At 44.4% G+C, this 22451-nt stretch overlaps 1 protein-coding gene across 3 annotated transcripts in view; it reads right to left on the bottom strand.

Annotated features, from left to right (window-relative positions):
* Positions 1-779: 779 nt before the first annotated feature.
* LOC124049033 (dual specificity testis-specific protein kinase 2-like) overlaps positions 780-22451 on the bottom strand; it is a 38403-nt gene continuing 16731 nt past the window's right edge. For 2 of the 3 annotated variants that reach the window (XM_046370324.1, XM_046370325.1), the window contains 8 exons: positions 21240-21436; positions 19868-19989; positions 19704-19752; positions 19217-19366; positions 4791-4967; positions 4188-4271; positions 3155-3241; positions 780-2674 (listed from right to left, as the gene is read on the bottom strand). In XM_046370324.1, coding sequence (XP_046226280.1) covers positions 2573-2674; positions 3155-3241; positions 4188-4271; positions 4791-4967; positions 19217-19366; positions 19704-19752; positions 19868-19989; positions 21240-21436 — 968 coding nt within the window. In that variant the 3' untranslated portion in view covers positions 780-2572. Of the gene's footprint in view, positions 2675-3154; positions 3242-4187; positions 4272-4790; positions 4968-19216; positions 19367-19703; positions 19753-19867; positions 19990-21239; positions 21437-21615; positions 21635-22451 lie in introns of those variants that run through there. The other variant, XM_046370326.1, reaches the window with a different exon arrangement.

Here is a 22451-nt window from a genome sequence, read left to right as displayed (position 1 = left end):
CGCTCTCTCAGAGCAGGAGCCATTGAATTGTAATATAGTGTACATCGCTCTCTCAGAGCAGGAGCCATTGAATTGTAATATAGTGTACATCGCTCTCTCAGAGCAGGAGCCATTGAATTGTAATATAGTGTACATCGCTCTCTCAGAGCAGGATAGCTGCAGAGTGCTGTCAAATTCATATAGAGATTAGTGGTGGAGAAAATAGTTTTTTCCAATGCAAGTGGTTTTTTCTTGCCTTTGACAATGTCCTATTGATTGGTACAAATGGTCAAAAAGCAGACCTTTTTAAACCATTACATGCCGTTCACCCTCAGGAAACCACCGTTAAGATGTTTTGCCATTTGTTTTGCTTCCACAGTGACAAGGGGAACCATGGCAACCATGGCATGTCAACATGGGAGTTGCTACACTCCTGCTGCAGTAAATTAGGAGAATTGCAGATTTTAAGAAAGAGTGTGAACCACCACAATGGCTGCGTTTACCCAGACAGACCCAATTCTGATATTATTTCCACTAATTGGTCTTTTGACCAATCCCATCAGATATTTTCACATCAGATCTTTTTCAGAGCTAATCTGATTGGTCAAAATACCAATTAGTGGGGGGGGGGTCAGAATTGGGCTACCTGTGTGAACGCAGAAATATTGGTATTAATAAATCAACATATTGGTTTTAGCCAGACATCAATTAAAGATCTTCAGCTAACGAGGCTAATGTAATGAGCACAATAGTTTTAATATTTTTTTTATCCCATTAAAAGTCCAGTTTAAGTACATACACACACATCAATGCCTTTTATTAAACATTGCTTTAAATCTTCCATATAAATCTAAAGATCTGTAAAGTAAGCAAAATTCTACCCGATCAACAGATACAGTACTTTATGTTAATATTTTGTGTATGAATCTTATATGGTAAAGAAAATGTATCCCCACAAAAGGGTGAGGCAAAAAAGATACAGTACAAGCATTACAAGAAACAAAGGCATTTAGTATAAAACGATACACAACAGTTAAGTTCTTCCTAAGGTTAGTGTTTAATTGAGTTTAGTATTATTTTATTCACATCCTGAGAGGGAGGGATAGCGCTCCTTCCTCTGTCTACTTGGCCCTAGTACTGAACCACACTGAACACCAACCCTTACCTAACACTGGCCACCTGTTAATCTCCAACAGAACAGTGTTGACGTTAGAAGCCAGAAAAAGAAGGAAATGAGAGAGACAGTAGCACAATTCCTTCATCCTATAGATTTCAGCCATGTACTGTAACAGTCACTTCTAGTGCAATGCAATCCTGCCTCCTGCAATCCTGCCTCCTGCAATCCTGCCTCCTGCAATCCTGCCTCCTGTACACCTGCTCCACTGCTGCAGTCCACCATTACCTCACCGTTAAATGACATCATTCAGATGACTACTTTAACAGAGGGAGGGATTTATTTTTGATTGTGTCACCACTTGGACTGGCTGATGAAAGAAAGGGGGAGAAGTCCTACATAAATGTTATTTTAAAACAGGGATTCCCAACCTTTTACCCCCAGGGCCCCCTTTTTCACATTTGAAAAATGTCCCACCCCTCTCCCCGTTTTCTGTTTATTGAGAGACTCTATATTAAATACACCACCAGCTTGATTTTGTTTAATTTGAGGGACCAAGGAAAATGTTGTTGTTTTGAAGCTAATTTCCTGCAATTCTACGTAGTTTAAGAAGACTCGTGACATCTTTTAGATGGGCTATTTAATAATCATGGATAAGGAAAATAAAGTCTAGATCTGATTTCCTCCAATGTTATTCCGCTATCAAATAAATATGTTTTATTATGATCATTTTAAGATGCTTTCATTTAATTATAGATATTCTCTTTTACAGAAAGTGAATAGATCAATTGATAGTGACAGAGCCACACATTGTATAAGATTACTTCCCAAGCAGTCCAATTTCTTTGACTCATGGACTTTAGAAGGTCGTAGCTAAGCTTCTGAATGTCCGAGACAAACCAAAGATAGTCCCGTGTGCATCAGAGTTGAGTCTTCCTCAGGCAATTAACGGCATGTTCCTAGCCTAAAGCATTGCAGATCTAGGTTGGGAAGCCCTGTTTTAAATGATGATATTATGACAGAAGAGAATAGACGGATCAGGACTACTCAGACAGTCCTCCTTATGTACAATTTACAAATAAGGATTTCTACATCCTTAACTTAAAGTGGAATAATAACATCATAGAATACAACTTAAGAGCCAGGAGGAAATGCTCTTTAGGGAATTTTTGAGTCTGTTTCGACCCCCACCCCTTTCAAATGGACCCACACTAGCTGAGTTTGTACTGTAGAAAGACAGTGGGGGGTGGTGAGTGTTGAACTTCCAGTGATCCGGTTCTGTTTCAGAGAAACACACAGAGTCACACAGAGTCAGCAGGAGGCGCTGCATTATGAGCCCTATACCTGGTTCCTGTAGAGCGGACCTGAACTATAAAGTGCCTCTTCTGTATAAGACTGGGGTGGCTGCCTGCTGCCGTCCACACTGTCCTCCGTTCCAGGGGAGGAGGGCTGAGGGGGGTACACGGTGACCCCACCCCCTCACCCAGTGGTCAGGTTTGAGTCGGGGGGTTCCAGGCTCTCAGCGATGTCCTCCAACTCATCCAGCAGCTCTGAGAAGGAGGGTCTCCGAAACGCATCCATCTGAACCACAGAACAAGAGGACAACATGAGTCCATCTGAACCACAGAACAAGAGGACAACATGAGTCCATCTGCACCACAGAACAAGAGGACAACATGAGTCCATCTGAACCACAGGACAACATGAGTGATATTCTACAGTAGATGGCAAATGCATGTCTTTCTTACACTCTCGTAGTTGAGGCAAACTATGACCAGGATTAATACGAAGCATGTTATAGTGGTGTTAAAGCGCTACGCACTGAAATACAGGCAATGAGAGATCGCATTCATAATAAACGCTGCAGATGTTGGCTCAAACCTTAATTACCTTTAAAAGCACACCTAAAAAAGAGCTGTGTTTGTCGGTCAATGCCCTTCGTAATGAATCCCGGCTTAAGTCTCTCATTTTCTGAGACATGCTCTCACATTCACTCTCTAACATGGTCTCTCAGCCTCTCTCCGTTTTCTCCCTCACACTCCCTCCCTCCAGTCCACTCACCAGACAGCAGTTGGCTGACAGCTCCAGGATGTGTCGTGGACAACCTTGGACCATCTCACTGAAGGCCTCAACGTCTAGACCATAGTCCTGCAGAGAGAACAAACCCGGTGTCAACTGCATTGTACAACATGTACGGGCCCACAGAGTATCAATAAGTAGTTGCAGGTTAGAGAGCTGGATCAGATAGCCAATGTACGTCATGGCAAACAAGGAAAGTCTTGAGATCCCCACTGTTGTATACAGGCTACAGTTTTGATCATCAGGGACTACTGATGAATTCGCAGAACACATACTGTATAGACAGGATAGCAGTGTGACTAACTGACCCTGTGGTCCTCCCACTTCTAATGACAAATGTGACAAATAAATCTAATTTAAGTGAAACCTCAACGAGCACATTAAAGTCTCTCCCTGCTCCCTGTCTCTGACCTTGTCTTGATCACCCCGGGGATGACAGACAGGGACATTAGATGACTCATTTCACCATCATCTACATACAAATGGCACTGTCACTAATGGCCTAATAACTAAGAGAGCTATCAAGTAACAAGACTGCTAATTGCCAAATTATGTTGCAGGATCACATTCAATATAATGTCTGAGTTGTGGGGAAATGCATTTAATTAACTCAATAGCTCAGTTGTGGTATAATTTCCACGTGTGTAGTGTCAGTCTAAATCTTTGGTTTTGATAAGTGTGTGTGTGCGTTTTTTGTTTAACTATCCTTGTGGGTACCAGAAGTCCTCATAAGGAGAGTAAAACAAGGAACTTTTAGACAAGTTGGGACATTTTTCCAGGCCCCCCTAGGCTTAGGGGTTAGGGTTACAATTGGGGTCAGGGTTCAAATTAAGGTTAGGGGTTACGGTTAGGTTTAGGAGTTAGGGTTGGGTATAGTTTTGGGGTTAAGGTTGGACTTAGGGTTATGGGTTAGGTTAGATTTAGTGTTAGGGAAAATAGGATTTAGGATAGAAATCAATATTTGGTCCCCACAAGGATAGCAGGGATGTGTGTGTGTGTGTAGGTTTTAATTTACCCGTGTTCTGGGAAGGATCTCGGGATCTGCTGAGATCCGGCCCAAAATCTCACACAGCATGATGCCAAAAGAGAAAACATCCACCTGGAGGAAGAAGTTATGTTTTTTTATTTATTTACCTTTATTTAACTAGGCAAGTCAGTTAAGAACAAAATCTTATTTTCAATGACGGCCTAGGAACGGTGCCTGTTCAGGGGCAGAACAACAGATTTGTACCTTGTCAGCTCAGGGGTTTGAACTTGCAACCTTGCGGTTACTAGTCCAACGCTCTAACCACTAGGCTACGCTGCCGCCCCATGTTATTGACTTTTTGTCCTAATTCCATTCCATTAATGAACTAAATCAATTAAATGAATGTTATGAATAGATTATAATAGGAAGGATCAGATGTAAGTATTTTCTGTCATTTAGTGAAAACCATTAAATAAAATACCAGTTATTTCTATATCAGGGTGTAAAACTGTCAGCGTCCCAAATGGCATCCTCTTCCCTTTTTAGTGCACTGCTTTCAACCAGGGCCCATAGACATCTGGTCGAAAGCAGTGCACTCAATAGGGAATAGGGTGCCATTTGGGATGCAGACCGTGTGTGTAGGCTACCTACCTTGCGGTCGTAGGGTTCCCCTCGGAGCATCTCGGGGGCCATCCAGAAGGCAGAACCCACCAGAGACATCTTCCTCTCTGGGTCATTAGCTGGCAGCTCCACCATTACCTCCCTGGCCAGACCAAAATCTGTCACAACCGCCTCCCTGCCCCGAGACGTCTCCCGTATCAGACAGTTCTGCACACACACAATGTTCAGACAATCTTAGATATCAGTTCTGCACACACACACACACACACACACACACACACACACACACCATTCAGGCAACGTTAGACAACTCTGCACACACACACACACACACAACATTCAGAATATTACTCACATCAAAAGCACTGGTCACTGCTATCAAATCTACGAGAAAGGCAATAACTGAAGTCATACCGTCACACTGCAGTGCAACATGTTGACCACAAGAGGCCAGTGTGACACTTCTACATCCACACAACACAGTCATTTTAACTTCCTCCATTCTATCTGCTTTTGAGCCTGAGGTAGCAACCTAATTCCATAGACTATACATTCACATGTTTCTACATGATATGAAACACCTCTTGATTCACTGTTTGAATACTGACTTATGAATTATCAATGTGCTGGAGGTCAAACATAGTGGGGTAAAGTACGTAGGTAAAAATACCCCCAAAAACGATTTAAGTATCTGTTCTTTACTTGATTATTTCTATTTTGACAACTTTAACTTTACTACAATCCTAAAGGAAATATTTTACTTTTTACTCCCTGACACCCAAAAGAACTCGTTACATTTTGAATGCTTAGCAGGACAAGCAAATGGTCCAATTCACACACTTATCAAGAGAACATCACTGGTCATCCCTACTGCCTCTGATCTGGCGGACTCACTAACCACAAATGCTTAATTTGTAAATGATGTCTGAGTGTTGGAGATAGCCCCTGGCTATACGTAAACTTAAAAACAAGAAAATGGTGACGTCTGGCTTGCTTAATAAAAAGGAATTTTAAATTATTTATACTTTTACTTTTGACATTTAAGTATATTTAAAACCAAATACTTTTACTCAAGTAATATTTTGGTGGGTGAGTTACTGGAGTCATTTTCTATGTAGGTATCTTTACTCAAGTATGACAAGTGGGTACTTTTCCCACCTCTGGTCAAACCACACAATTCTCACATGGACAAAGAGGCACAGCGACGGCGAAACATCGAAAACAATCATAACATTGGATGTGACTGTGAAAACACACTTCAGATTCATTCCTCTGTCATTCACTGAGCTGACTATTGCTCCTGCATTAGGACAAACGGTACCCATCTGAAACCAGCTGGTTTAGCAGGCTGCCTCATAATCCAGTCTGAAACGTTCCTTCAACAACCATCCTCTCTGAACAGTGAATTATTGAGATGTAACATGGGGGTTGCTGTGGCCATTTTGTTGGCCCAATACTATTGATGGCAGAGGAGTCTCTCTAGGCAGATGGGTTGCCTCCCACAATGTACCAATACTCCAGCTTCCACTCAATAGAAGTTCCGGTGTGAGTTGGGACAGAGAGGACAAGTTGGAAATGGGACGTGAGTCACCGATGATGTCACTACTGTATCCGTTTGTTACCCTAGCTAAATAGGAGTACAATTCCCACCCACATTTTAAGCCTCACCTACCCAAACTTTGGATTTGTTGGGAAAGTTGTCTGTTTGAAGAGTACCCTTCTCAGAACAATTGTTTTTCCCCTTTCAAGATGTCCAAGAGAATCCGACATCCTAGGTCTAGGTTTCCGAGACAAATGACAGATCGGAACAGTAAGTTGACCAATTGGTCAGTGATTTAGACAGTATGGGTATCTAGACCTCTGGGTCAGTGGTTTAGACAGTATGGGTATCTAGACCTCTGGGCCAGTGGTTTAGACAGTATGGGTATCTAGACCTCTGGGCCAGTGGTTTAGACAGTATGGGTATCTAGACCTCTGGGCCAGTGGTTTAGACAGTATGGGTATATAGACCTCTGGGCCAGTGGTTTAGACAGTATGGGTATCTAGACCTCTGGGCCAGTGGTTTCGACAGTATGGGTATCTAGACCTATGGGCCAGTGGTTTAGACAGTATGGGTATCTAGACCTCTGGGCCAGTGGTTTAGACAGTATGGGTATCTAGACCTCTGGGCCAGTGGTTTAGACAGTATGGGTATCTAGACCTCTGGGCCAGTGATTTAGACAGTATGGGTATCTATACCTCTGGGCCAGTGATTTAGACAGTATGGGTATCTAGACCTCTGGGTCAGTGGTTTAGACAGTATTGGTATCTAGACCTCTGGGCCAGTGGTTTAGACAGTATGGGTATCTAGACCTCTGGGCCAGTGGTTTAGACAGTATGGGTATCTAGACCTCTGGGCCAGTGGTTTAGACAGTATGGGTATCTAGACCAGTGGTTTAGACAGTATGGGTATCTAGACCTCTGGGCCAGTGGTTTAGACAGTATGGGTATCTAGACCTCTGGGCCAGTGGTTTAGACAGTATGGGTATCTAGACCTCTGGGCCAGTGGTTTAGACAGTATGGGTATCTAGACCTCTGGGCCAGTGGTTTAGACAGTATGGGTATCTATACCTCTGGGCCAGTGGTTTAGACAGTATGGGTATCTATACCTCTGGGCCAGTGATTTAGACAGTATGGGTATCTAGACCTCTGGGCCAGTGATTTAGACAGTATGGGTATCTAGACCTATGGGCCAGTGATTTAGACAGTATGGGTATCTAGACCTCTGGGCCAGTGATTTAGACAGTATGGGTATCTAGACCTATGGGCCAGTGATTTAGACAGTATGGGTATCTAGACCTCTGGGCCAGTGATTTAGACAGTATGGGTATCTAGACCTCTGGGTCAGTGATTTAGACAGTATGGGTATCTAGACCTATGGGCCAGTGATTTAGACAGTATAGGTATCTAGACCTATGGGTCAGTGATTTAGACAGTATGGGTATCTAGACCTCTGGGTCAGTGATTTAGACAGTATGGGTATCTAGACCTCTGGGTCAGTGATTTAGACATTATCTGTATCTAGACCTCTGGGCCAGTGATTTAGCCAGTATGGGTGTCTAGACCTCTGGGTCAGTGATTTAGACATTATCTGTATCTAGACCTCTGGGCCAGTGATTTAGACAGTATGGGTATCTAGACCTCTGGGTCAGTGGTTTAGACAGTATGGGAATCTAGACCTATGGGCCCGTGGTTTAGACAGTATGGGTATCTAGACCTCTGGGTCAGTGGTTTAGACAGTATGGGTATCTAGACCTCTGGGCCAGTGGTTTAGACAGTATGGGTATCTAGACCTCTGGGCCAGTGGTTTAGACAGTATGGGTATCTAGACCTCTGGGCCAGTGGTTTAGACAGTATGGGTATCTAGACCTCTGGGCCAGTGGTTTAGACAGTATGGGTATCTAGACCAGTGGTTTAGACAGTATGGGTATCTAGACCTCTGGGCCAGTGGTTTAGACAGTATGGGTATCTAGACCTCTGGGCCAGTGGTTTAGACAGTATGGGTATCTAGACCTCTGGGCCAGTGGTTTAGACAGTATGGGTATCTAGACCTATGGGTCAGTGGTTTAGACAGTATGGGTATCTAGACCTATGGGTCAGTGATTTAGACAGTATGGGTATCTAGACCTCTGGGCCAGTGATTTAGACAGTATGGGTATCTAGACCTCTGGGCCAGTGGTTTAGACAGTATGGGTATCTAGACCTATGGGCCAGTGGTTTAGACAGTATGGGTATCTAGACCTATGGGCCAGTGGTTTAGACAGTATGGGTATCTAGAGCTTTGGGCCAATGGTTTAGACAGTATGGGTATCTAGAGCTCTGGGCCAGTAATTTAGACAGTATGGGTATCTAGACCTATGGGCCAGTGATTTAGACAGTATGGGTATCTAGACCTATGGGCCAGTGATTTAGACCGTATGGGTATCTAGGCCTATGGGCTAGTGATTTAGACAGTATGGGTATCTAGACCTATGGGCCAGTGGTTTAGACAGTATGGGTATCTAGACCTCTGGGCCAGTGGTTTAGACAGTATGGGTATCTAGACCTATGGGCCAGTGGTTTAGACAGTATGGGTATCTAGACCTCTGGGCCAGTGGTTTAGACAGTATGGGTATCTAGACCTCTGGGCCAGTGGTTTAGACAGTATGGGTATCTATACCTCTGGGCCAGTGGTTTAGACAGTATGGGTATCTATACCTCTGGGCCAGTGATTTAGACAGTATGGGTATCTAGACCTCTGGGCCAGTGGTTTAGACAGTATGGGTATCTAGACCTCTGGGCCAGTGGTTTAGACAGTATGGGTATCTAGACCAGTGGTTTAGACAGTATGGGTATCTAGACCTCTGGGCCAGTGGTTTAGACAGTATGGGTATCTAGACCTCTGGGCCAGTGGTTTAGACAGTATGGGTATCTAGACCTCTGGGCCAGTGGTTTAGACAGTATGGGTATCTAGACCTATGGGTCAGTGGTTTAGACAGTATGGGTATCTAGACCTATGGGTCAGTGATTTAGACAGTATGGGTATCTAGACCTCTGGGCCAGTGATTTAGACAGTATGGGTATCTAGACCTCTGGGCCAGTGGTTTAGACAGTATGGGTATCTAGACCTATGGGCCAGTGGTTTAGACAGTATGGGTATCTAGACCTATGGGCCAGTGGTTTAGACAGTATGGGTATCTAGAGCTCTGGGCCAATGGTTTAGACAGTATGGGTATCTAGAGCTCTGGGCCAGTAATTTAGACAGTATGGGTATCTAGACCTATGGGCCAGTGATTTAGACAGTATGGGTATCTAGACCTATGGGCCAGTGATTTAGACCGTATGGGTATCTAGGCCTATGGGCTAGTGATTTAGACAGCTCCTCCGTTCACTCCACTGGCTTCCAGTTGAAGCTCGCATCCGCTACAAGACCATGGTGCTTGCCTACGGAGCTGTGAGGGGAACGGCACCTCAGTACCTCCAGGCTCTGATCAGGCCCTACACCCAAACAAGGGCACTGCGTTCATCCACCTCTGGCCTGCTCGCCTCCCTACCACTGAGGAAGTACAGCTCCCGCTCAGCCCAGTCAAAACTGTTCGCTGCCCTGGCCCCCCAATGGTGGAACAAACTCCCTCACGACGCCAGGACAGCGGAGTCAATCACCACCTTCCGGAGACACCTGAAACCCCACCTCTTTAAGGAATACCTAGGATAGGTTAAGTAATCCCTCTCACCCCACCCCCCCTAAGTTTTAGATGCACTATTGTTAAGTGACTGTCCCACTGGATGTCATAAGGTGAATGCACCAATTTGTAAGTCGCTCTGGATAAGAGCGTCTGCTAAATGACTTAAATGTAAATGTCTTAAATGGGTATCTAGACCTATGGGCCAGTGGTTTAGACAGTATGGGTATCTAGACCTCTGGGCCAGTGGTTTAGACAGTATGGGTATCTAGACCTATGGGCCAGTGGTTTAGACAGTATGGGTATCTAGACCTCTGGGCCAGTGGTTTAGACAGTATGGGTATCTAGACCTCTGGGCCAGTGGTTTAGACAGTATGGGTATCTATACCTCTGGGCCAGTGGTTTAGACAGTATGGGTATCTATACCTCTGGGCCAGTGATTTAGACAGTATGGGTATCTAGACCTCTGGGCCAGTGATTTAGACAGTATGGGTATCTAGACCTATGGGCCAGTGATTTAGACAGTATGGGTATCTAGACCTCTGGGACAGTGATTTAGACAGTATGGGTATCTAGACCTATGGGCCAGTGATTTAGACAGTATGGGTATCTAGACCTCTGGGCCAGTGATTTAGACAGTATGGGTATCTAGACCTATGGGCCAGTGATTTAGACAGTATGGGTATCTAGACCTCTGGGCCAGTGATTTAGACAGTATGGGTATCTAGACCTATGGGCCAGTGATTTAGACAGTATGGGTATCTAGACCTCTGGGCCAGTGATTTAGACAGTATGGGTATCTAGACCTCTGGGTCAGTGATTTAGACAGTATGGGTATCTAGACCTATGGGCCAGTGATTTAGACAGTATAGGTATCTAGACCTATGGGTCAGTGATTTAGACAGTATGGGTATCTAGACCTCTGGGTCAGTGATTTAGACAGTATGGGTATCTAGACCTCTGGGTCAGTGATTTAGACATTATCTGTATCTAGACCTCTGGGCCAGTGATTTAGCCAGTATGGGTGTCTAGACCTCTGGGTCAGTGATTTAGACATTATCTGTATCTAGACCTCTGGGCCAGTGATTTAGACAGTATGGGTATCTAGACCTCTGGGTCAGTGGTTTAGACAGTATGGGAATCTAGACCTATGGGCCCGTGGTTTAGACAGTATGGGTATCTAGACCTCTGGGTCAGTGGTTTAGACAGTATGGGTATCTAGACCTCTGGGCCAGTGGTTTAGACAGTATGGGTATCTAGACCTCTGGGCCAGTGGTTTAGACAGTATGGGTATCTAGACCTCTGGGCCAGTGGTTTAGACAGTATGGGTATCTAGACCTCTGGGCCAGTGGTTTAGACAGTATGGGTATCTAGACCAGTGGTTTAGACAGTATGGGTATCTAGACCTCTGGGCCAGTGGTTTAGACAGTATGGGTATCTAGACCTCTGGGCCAGTGGTTTAGACAGTATGGGTATCTAGACCTCTGGGCCAGTGGTTTAGACAGTATGGGTATCTAGACCTATGGGTCAGTGGTTTAGACAGTATGGGTATCTAGACCTATGGGTCAGTGATTTAGACAGTATGGGTATCTAGACCTCTGGGCCAGTGATTTAGACAGTATGGGTATCTAGACCTCTGGGCCAGTGGTTTAGACAGTATGGGTATCTAGACCTATGGGCCAGTGGTTTAGACAGTATGGGTATCTAGACCTATGGGCCAGTGGTTTAGACAGTATGGGTATCTAGAGCTTTGGGCCAATGGTTTAGACAGTATGGGTATCTAGAGCTCTGGGCCAGTAATTTAGACAGTATGGGTATCTAGACCTATGGGCCAGTGATTTAGACAGTATGGGTATCTAGACCTATGGGCCAGTGATTTAGACCGTATGGGTATCTAGGCCTATGGGCTAGTGATTTAGACAGTATGGGTATCTAGACCTATGGGCCAGTGGTTTAGACAGTATGGGTATCTAGACCTCTGGGCCAGTGGTTTAGACAGTATGGGTATCTAGACCTATGGGCCAGTGGTTTAGACAGTATGGGTATCTAGACCTCTGGGCCAGTGGTTTAGACAGTATGGGTATCTAGACCTCTGGGCCAGTGGTTTAGACAGTATGGGTATCTATACCTCTGGGCCAGTGGTTTAGACAGTATGGGTATCTATACCTCTGGGCCAGTGATTTAGACAGTATGGGTATCTAGACCTCTGGGCCAGTGGTTTAGACAGTATGGGTATCTAGACCTCTGGGCCAGTGGTTTAGACAGTATGGGTATCTAGACCAGTGGTTTAGACAGTATGGGTATCTAGACCTCTGGGCCAGTGGTTTAGACAGTATGGGTATCTAGACCTCTGGGCCAGTGGTTTAGACAGTATGGGTATCTAGACCTCTGGGCCAGTGGTTTAGACAGTATGGGTATCTAGACCTATGGGTCAGTGGTTTAGACAGTATGGGTATCTAGACCTATGGGTCAGTGATTTAGACAGTATGGGTATCTAGACCTCTGGGCCAGTGATTTAGACAGTATGGGTATCTAGACCTCTGGGCCAGTGGTTTAGACAGTATGGGTATCTAGACCTATGGGCCAGTGGTTTAGACAGTATGGGTATCTAGACCTATGGGCCAGTGGTTTAGACAGTATGGGTATCTAGAGCTCTGGGCCAATGGTTTAGACAGTATGGGTATCTAGAGCTCTGGGCCAGTAATTTAGACAGTATGGGTATCTAGACCTATGGGCCAGTGATTTAGACAGTATGGGTATCTAGACCTATGGGCCAGTGATTTAGACCGTATGGGTATCTAGGCCTATGGGCTAGTGATTTAGACAGCTCCTCCGTTCACTCCACTGGCTTCCAGTTGAAGCTCGCATCCGCTACAAGACCATGGTGCTTGCCTACGGAGCTGTGAGGGGAACGGCACCTCAGTACCTCCAGGCTCTGATCAGGCCCTACACCCAAACAAGGGCACTGCGTTCATCCACCTCTGGCCTGCTCGCCTCCCTACCACTGAGGAAGTACAGCTCCCGCTCAGCCCAGTCAAAACTGTTCGCTGCCCTGGCCCCCCAATGGTGGAACAAACTCCCTCACGACGCCAGGACAGCGGAGTCAATCACCACCTTCCGGAGACACCTGAAACCCCACCTCTTTAAGGAATACCTAGGATAGGTTAAGTAATCCCTCTCACCCCACCCCCCCTAAGTTTTAGATGCACTATTGTTAAGTGACTGTCCCACTGGATGTCATAAGGTGAATGCACCAATTTGTAAGTCGCTCTGGATAAGAGCGTCTGCTAAATGACTTAAATGTAAATGTCTTAAATGGGTATCTAGACCTATGGGCCAGTGGTTTAGACAGTATGGGTATCTAGACCTCTGGGCCAGTGGTTTAGACAGTATGGGTATCTAGACCTATGGGCCAGTGGTTTAGACAGTATGGGTATCTAGACCTCTGGGCCAGTGGTTTAGACAGTATGGTATCTAGACCTCTGGGCCAGTGGTTTAGATCTAGACCTCTGGGCCAGTGGTTTAGACAGTATGGGTATCTATACCTCTGGGCCAGTGGTTTAGACAGTATGGGTATCTATACCTCTGGGCCAGTGATTTAGACAGTATGGGTACCTCTGGGCCAGTGATTTAGACAGTATGGGTATCTAGACCTCTGGGCCAGTGATTTAGACAGTATGGGTATCTAGACCTATGGGCCAGTGATTTAGACAGTATGGGTATCTAGACCTCTGGGACAGTGATTTAGACAGTATGGGTATCTAGACCTATGGGCCAGTGATTTAGACAGTATGGGTATCTAGACCTCTGGGCCAGTGATTTAGACAGTATGGGTATCTAGACCTCTGGGTCAGTGATTTAGACAGTATGGGTATCTAGACCTATGGGCCAGTGATTTAGACAGTATAGGTATCTAGACCTATGGGTCAGTGATTTAGACAGTATGGGTATCTAGACCTCTGGGTCAGTGATTTAGACAGTATGGGTATCTAGACCTCTGGGTCAGTGATTTAGACATTATCTGTATCTAGACCTCTGGGCCAGTGATTTAGCCAGTATGGGTGTCTAGACCTCTGGGTCAGTGATTTAGACATTATCTGTATCTAGACCTCTGGGCCAGTGATTTAGACAGTATGGGTATCTAGACCTCTGGGTCAGTGGTTTAGACAGTATGGGAATCTAGACCTTATGGGCCCGTGGTTTAGACAGTATGGGTATCTAGACCTCTGGGTCAGTGGTTTAGACAGTATGGGTATCTAGACCTCTGGGCCAGTGGTTTAGACAGTATGGGTATCTAGACCTCTGGGCCAGTGGTTTAGACAGTATGGGTATCTAGACCTCTGGGCCAGTGGTTTAGACAGTATGGGTATCTAGACCTCTGGGCCAGTGGTTTAGACAGTATGGGTATCTAGACCAGTGGTTTAGACAGTATGGGTATCTAGACCTCTGGGCCAGTGGTTTAGACAGTATGGGTATCTAGACCTCTGGGCCAGTGGTTTAGACAGTATGGGTATCTAGACCTCTGGGCCAGTGGTTTAGACAGTATGGGTATCTAGACCTATGGGCCAGTGGTTTAGACAGTATGGGTATCTAGACCTCTGGGCCAGTGGTTTAGACAGTATGGGTATCTAGACCTCTGGGCCAGTGGTTTAGACAGTATGGGTATCTAGACCTCTGGGCCAGTGGTTTAGACAGTATGGGTATCTAGACCTCTGGGCCAGTGGTTTAGACAGTATGGGTATCTATACCTCTGGGTCAGTGATTTAGACAGTATGGGTATCTAGACCTATGGGCCAGTGATTTAGACAGTATAGGTATCTAGACCTATGGGTCAGTGATTTAGACAGTATAGGTATCTAGACCTATGGGTCAGTGATTTAGACAGTATGGGTATCTAGACCTCTGGGTCAGTGATTTAGACAGTATGGGTATCTAGACCTCTGGGTCAGTGATTTAGACATTATCTGTATCTAGACCTCTGGGCCAGTGATTTAGCCAGTATGGGTGTCTAGACCTCTGGGTCAGTGATTTAGACATTATCTGTATCTAGACCTCTGGGCCAGTGATTTAGACAGTATGGGTATCTAGACCTCTGGGTCAGTGGTTTAGACAGTATGGGAATCTAGACCTTATAGGCCCGTGGTTTAGACAGTATGGGTATCTAGACCTCTGGGTCAGTGGTTTAGACAGTATGGGTATCTAGACCTCTGGGCCAGTGGTTTAGACAGTATGGGTATCTAGACCTCTGGGCCAGTGGTTTAGACAGTATGGGTATCTAGACCTCTGGGCCAGTGGTTTAGACAGTATGGGTATCTAGACCTCTGGGCCAGTGGTTTAGACAGTATGGGTATCTAGACCAGTGGTTTAGACAGTATGGGTATCTAGACCTCTGGGCCAGTGGTTTAGACAGTATGGGTATCTAGACCTCTGGGCCAGTGGTTTAGACAGTATGGGTATCTAGACCTCTGGGCCAGTGGTTTAGACAGTATGGGTATCTAGACCTATGGGTCAGTGGTTTAGACAGTATGGGTATCTAGACCTATGGGTCAGTGATTTAGACAGTATGGGTATCTAGACCTCTGGGCCAGTGATTTAGACAGTATGGGTATCTAGACCTCTGGGCCAGTGGTTTAGACAGTATGGGTATCTAGACCTATGGGCCAGTGGTTTAGACAGTATGGGTATCTAGACCTATGGGCCAGTGGTTTAGACAGTATGGGTATCTAGAGCTCTGGGCCAATGGTTTAGACAGTATGGGTATCTAGAGCTCTGGGCCAGTAATTTAGACAGTATGGGTATCTAGACCTATGGGCCAGTGATTTAGACAGTATGGGTATCTAGACCTATGGGCCAGTGATTTAGACCGTATGGGTATCTAGGCCTATGGGCTAGTGATTTAGACAGTATGGGTATCTAGACCTATGGGCCAGCCGTTAGACAGAGAGTATCGGTGTTATTTAAAACAGAATTCAGCCTATATCGCTATAACCTCTCTATCCCTGGTGCTGCTGGGGAGACATGACTGGTTCTAGTAAGAGCATGCAGGGCGTTTCCTGCCACACCATTGCCTGTAATGACAGAGCAATTGGGCAATGGGAGAATCACACCCACCACAACCCATAATCTCATCACTGATGTGGTTTACTACCAAAGAGAGGGGTTTGGACTGGGATGGATAGATCATGAGAAAGGGAGATGTGAGTGTGTGCTTGTATATAAACAAACCCCTTGCATAATGTTCAGAGGATTATCCAGGAAGTGGAAACGCTCAACCTCTGCCCTCTCTTACTTGTTTTCTAGACTAGGGTCCTGTCCAGGGGGTGTACTTGTACATTATACTGCCTCACACTATAGAAACATGAGATAGGACAGAAGCCTTATGGGCTGTTCTGGTTTGGACTAGGCTTATTTACTGTACATTGACGTTCCTGTCAATGTGGGGTTTGGTTTCAGTTATGGACCTTCCCAGAATATGTTCCTGCTATTAAGACCTTCTCAAAGGCTGCATCCCAAATGGCACTCTATTACCTCAACAATTCACTACTTTTTAGGGAATATAGGTGCTATTTGGGATGCAGCCTTTGAGAAGGTAGCAGGGACAGATTCTGAAACAAAACCCCACATTGACAGGAACGCCTCCCCTACAGTGAAATTCAGTCAGTAGTTAGTGATATCTGAGGCAGGATCCCTGTAATCTGCCTATGCTGGAAAAAACAAGCTTAGGCATAACTAAACCGGCAAGAATAAGAGGTAACACTGTTTCAAAGAGGACTTAAAGTGGTACAGTGGGACTAATACAGGCTATGAAGAATGCCAACCCTGCAGCTTAGCATTTGTGTTATATACAGGTTCAGTTTGGATAAAGCTAGTACAGGTACAGTAGGCACTAGGTTAGGTCCTTATTATGTGTGTTAGGATATAGTACAGGTACAGTAGACACTAGGATAGGTCCTTATTATGTGTGTTAGGATATAGTACAGGTACAGTAGGTTCTAGGTTAGGTCCTTATTATGTGTGTTAGGATATAGTACAGGTACAGTAGACACTAGGTTAGGTCCTTATTATGTGTGTTAGGATATAGTACAGGTACAGTAGACACTAGGTTAGGTCCTTATTATGTGTGTTAGGATATAGTACAGGTACAGTAGACACTAGGTTAGGTCCTTATTATGTGTGTTAGGATATAGTACAGGTACAGTAGACACTAGGTTACATTTACATTTACATTTAAGTCATTTAGCAGACGCTCTTATCCAGAGCGACTTACAAATTGGGGGGTTCTTATTATGTGTGTTAGGATATAGTACAGGTACAGTAGGCTCTAGGTTAGGTCCTTATTATGTGTGTTAGGATATAGTACAGGTACAGTAGGCACTAGGTTAGGTCCTTATTATGTGTGTTAGGATATAGTACAGGTACAGTAGGCACTAGGATAGGTCCTTATTATGTGTGTTAGGATATAGTACAGGTACAGTAGACACTAGGTTAGGTTCTTATTATGTGTGTTAGGATATAGTACAGGTACAGTAGACACTAGGTTAGGTCCTTATTATGTGTGTTAGGATATAGTACAGATACAGTAGGCACTAGGATAGGTCCTTATTATGTGTGTTAGGATATAGTACAGGTACAGTAGACACTAGGTTAGGTCCTTATTATGTGTGTTAGGATATAGTACAGGTACAGTAGACACTAGGTTAGGTCCTTATTATGTGTGTTAGGATATAGTACAGGTACAGTAGACACTAGGTTAGGTCCTTATTATGTGTGTTAGGATATAGTACAGGTACAGTAGACACTAGGTTAGGTCCTTATTATGTGTGTTAGGATATAGTACAGGTACAGTAGACACTAGGATAGGTCCTTATTATGTGTGTTAGGATATAGTACAGGTACAGTAGACACTAGGTTAGGTCCTTATTATGTGTGTTAGGATATAGTACAGGTACAGTAGACACTAGGTTAGGTTCTTATTATGTGTGTTAGGATATAGTACAGGTACAGTAGACACTAGGTTAGGTTCTTATTATGTGTGTTAGGATATAGTACAGGTACAGTAGACACTAGGTTAGGTTCTTATTATGTGTGTTAGGATATAGTACAGGTACTGTAGACACTAGGTTAGGTCCTTATTATGTGTGTTAGGATATAGTACAGGTACAGTAGACACTAGGTTAGGTCCTTATTATGTGTGTTAGGATATAGTACAGGTACTGTAGACACTAGGTTAGGTCCTTATTATGTGTGTTAGGATATAGTACAGGTACAGTAGACACTAGGTTAGGTTCTTATTATGTGTGTTAGGATATAGTACAGGTACAGTAGACACTAGGTTAGGTCCTTATTATGTGTGTTAGGATATAGTACAGGTACAGTAGACACTAGGTTAGGTTCTTATTATGTGTGTTAGGATATAGTACAGGTACAGTAGACACTCGGTTAGGTTCTTATTATGTGTGTTAGGATATAGTACAGGTACAGTAGACACTAGGTTAGGTCCTTATTATGTGTGTTAGGATATAGTACAGGTACAGTAGACACTAGGTTAGGTCCTTATTATGTGTGTTAGGATATAGTACAGGTACAGTAGACACTAGGTTAGGTCCTTATTATGTGTGTTAGGATATAGTTCAGGTAGAGTGGATGTCTATCTACGTCAGGGTTTTTCAGTATTCCTGTGCATAATAGAGAGAGATGTAATCGTATACAAATGTATGGAAGGTTTGAAATTACTATATTTTAGTCAAATATTTAATCTGTTTGGGCTTCTTGCAGTCAATTTGCAATCTACAAATTATTGGTAATTATGTTTCGGTCCCCTGACCATCCGCTCCAGAAAAAAAGTGATCTCTGATCTACGTGCTTGAGAAAATAGTCGGCTGACCCTAGTTATCTGATTTACAGATCAAGAAATAACCAGAAACATATACTGTACTTGTCCTTAATACCTTCAATCAACTTCCCACTCATGTCTGGATACGTGGAAAAAGATTCATGTCAAATGAAAGTCATGTGCGTTTTTTAAATTAAAAGCCCAGATTGCATTAGTAGTGTACTTTGCTCTGGCACCACTGTAGTCATCTGTCCAGACGAGACCCTGGCCTGTGGTGTGTGTGTGTGTGTGTGTGTGTGTGTGTGTGTGTGTGTGTGTGTGTGTGTGTGTGTGTGTGTGTGTGTGTGTGTGTGTGTGTGTGTGTGTGTGTGTGTGTGTGTGTGTGTGTGTGTGTGTGTGTGTGTGTGTGTGTGTGTGTATACCTTGGAGTTGAGGTCTCTGTGGTAGATGTTCTTGTAGTGCAGGTAGGTCATGCCTCTGCTGATGTCACAGGCCAGGTCCACCTTCTCCCTCCAACACAGAGACACGTCCTCCTGGGCCAGGAGGTCCTCCAGACAGCCCCCACTCACATACTGACAACACAGAGAGGGGGTGCAATTAGTACCACAGAGATCCTATATTCACGTCTATGGAGATGGATCCTCTATTCCGTACATAGACATCCCATTTCCATGGTTAAACACATACTTAGCAATCTATTCCCTTCAACAACTGTGACTACTGCCAGATGCACAAATACAGAGGGAAAGTACCATAAAGAATCTACATGTGTCTATAGAGATGGGTTATACCATAGAGATAATCATTTCTATTGGTTTTACACAGAGATACCAATCTCTTGATTCTATGGTGAGATGCACAGATACTGAGAGGAAAATGTTGGTGTCCTAAGTGATTAAGGACACTTACCTCCAGTATTGGGTACAGCTTTTCTTCTCGCACACAGATCCCAAGATACCTGTGAGGATAATAATAGGTTGTATTACGATCACAGTGTTACTTTTTTTGTTGCAACTCCTACACATCTTCCTCTAAATACAAGCATTTATCATACATGTTGGAAAGGGACTGACCTGACAATGTTAGGGTGTGAGAGCTTCTGCAGTAGACTGATCTCTCGTACGATGCTGTCCTGGTCCACGTCGTTCTTATAGATCTTGACCACCATCACTTTCCTCGTTGTGCTGTGCGACACCTAGACAACAACGGGCGTTATATATTTACAGAGTGGTTGTTGCTCAGCTTTGATTGACAACAGTTGGACGATCTCACTATTGTGTATTTGGACAAGTTGTAAACAGGGCTGGATCTCTATCAACTAGAGCCAGGGTAACAAAACAAACAATGCAGTTTCTTGCATACCAACACAAGATGAAAATGTGCTGAGACTAAAGCAACAATCTTAGCAGTCTTGATCTCTTCCTGAGGTGTGTTAACTACATCCTATTGTCTCTGTGAGGCCAGACTGGTTCCGTGGTACGCTACGTTCCCGCCACAGTAGCATTCTCTGTCTGTGTCCCAAATGGCAACCTATTCCCTATGTAGTAGACCAGGGCCCATATGTCAAAAGAAGTGCCCTACATAGGGAGCCATTTGGAAGACAGCCTGGCACAGGTTCCTGAACCATCACACTGGCTGACTGACTGCACACCTGTAATCACCCTCCTTTCAGGACTTTATATCGCCATCTCTGATCTGTATCTGAGCGTCTGGGAGTTCCATCTCAACACAAACACGCACGGTGGCCCTGCTATTGTGACCTGACATTACCTCCAAGAACTACTAGGACTGCCAGTGTTCAGTCCATTAACATTTTAATGTTGTTCATTTGAGTCCACAGACAGTACCTCACATCTAGACAGTATTAAGAGGACGTAAGCTGTGTTCCTATGTCTCGTGGGCATGTGAATGCAGAGAAGGACATGACTGCAGTGTAATTACTTGGGCATGTTGCGGCTGCTGCTCTGAGGAGTGCTTCAGGGATCAGCCAAGGCATCATGTTTTCAGTTAACACCCGAGTTGGTAGTACACAAAATGTAGGTTGCTCTTTGGTTGGGACTATAATTTATGTATTGGCTTCTGTGAAATGTGTCATAATACACTTATCAGGATGTATGCCACATACAGCATGATGGCATTTTGAACACTTTCGTTACTGAAACAAACATGAAATATGGTAAGTAAATCAGAGGTAAGGGGTGTAGAAAGTCAGTTATTTTTTGTTCTCTCTTTCACACACACACACACACACACACACACACACACACACACACACACACACACACACACACACACACACACACACACACACACACACACACACACACACACACACACACACACACACACACACACACACACACACACACACACACACACACGTCGATGTATTCACAAGCACACACACATTTATTTTCAGCCATGTACAAATTGGACCGTTCATACCTTGTACACCTTGGAGAAGAAGCCACTCCCAATCAGCTCGGCACTGAAGTCTTCCCAGAATTCCAGTTTGCGGACAGCGGTGCGAAGCTTCTGCCAGCGGTCCACCTGGCAGTAGGTGTCTGCTACCTCTCCGAGCAGCGTGGGGCTGCTGGGTTCAGGGGTCACCTCCAACTCACACCTCATCCTGGACAGCTCGTCTAGAGAAGCACAGGGTCAGACACTCAGTCTCACTCACTATCCCTATCCCAGTGTTAAAGCCATCAGAGGAACTAGAATTATCTCAATGCTCTCCTTCAATCCAGAAATATCGGCGGCGAACACTCAAAACAATAATGTGCAGCCATGATTGGGCCTTGGAGGCAACAGGCAGACCCACCTGGTAGCCAGGCCCGCCCACTGGGGAGCTAGGCCCAGCCAATCAGAATGAGTTTCTCCACAAAAGGGCTTTAGATGATCAGATGTTCTTGCAGGTGAAGAAGCCAGATGTGGAGGTGTGGTTGGTTGTGAGGCCAGTTGGACCTACTGCCAAATTCTCTAAAACAATGTTGTAGGCAGTTTATGGTAGAGAAATTAACATGAAATGATATGGAAACAGCTCTGGTCTACATTTTATTTAACTAGGCAAGTCAGTCAAGAACAAATTATTATTTTACAATGACGGCCTATCCCGGCCAAACCCTCCCCTAATCCGGACGACGCTGGACCAATTGTGCTCCGCCCTATGGCCATTCCTGCAGTCAGCATGCCAATTGCACACTCCCTCAAAAGTTGAGATATATGTGAAATTGTGTTGTGTGACAAAACTGCACATTTGAAAGTGGCCATTTATTTTCCCCTAACAAGGTGCACCTGTGTATTGATCTTGCTGTATAATCAGCTTGTTGATATGCCACATCTGTCAGGTGGATTATCCTGGCAAAGGAGGAAATGCTCACCAACATGGATGTAAAGAAATATGAGCCTTTTTTTGAGAAATAAGATTTGTGCGTGTATGGAATATTTCATAGATTTTTTTATTTCAGCTCATGAAACATGAGACCAACACTTTACATGTTGTGTTTATATTTTGGTTCAGTGTTATAAAAATGAGAAAAAAAGAAGATGGAAAGGAAATGTTTTTGATCTTGAAATAAAATGGGGGTGATTTGAAAAAGGGAAATAAACTCATTTAAAATGCAAATTAAGCAGATTCTGAGGAAAGGGAAATAAACT

Source organism: Oncorhynchus gorbuscha, linkage group LG11 (assembly GCF_021184085.1).
Source record: "Oncorhynchus gorbuscha isolate QuinsamMale2020 ecotype Even-year linkage group LG11, OgorEven_v1.0, whole genome shotgun sequence".
Lineage (NCBI taxonomy): Eukaryota > Metazoa > Chordata > Actinopteri > Salmoniformes > Salmonidae > Oncorhynchus > Oncorhynchus gorbuscha.
Note: the sequence above shows the minus strand (reverse complement) of the source record. Positions and strands in the feature narration are given on the sequence as shown.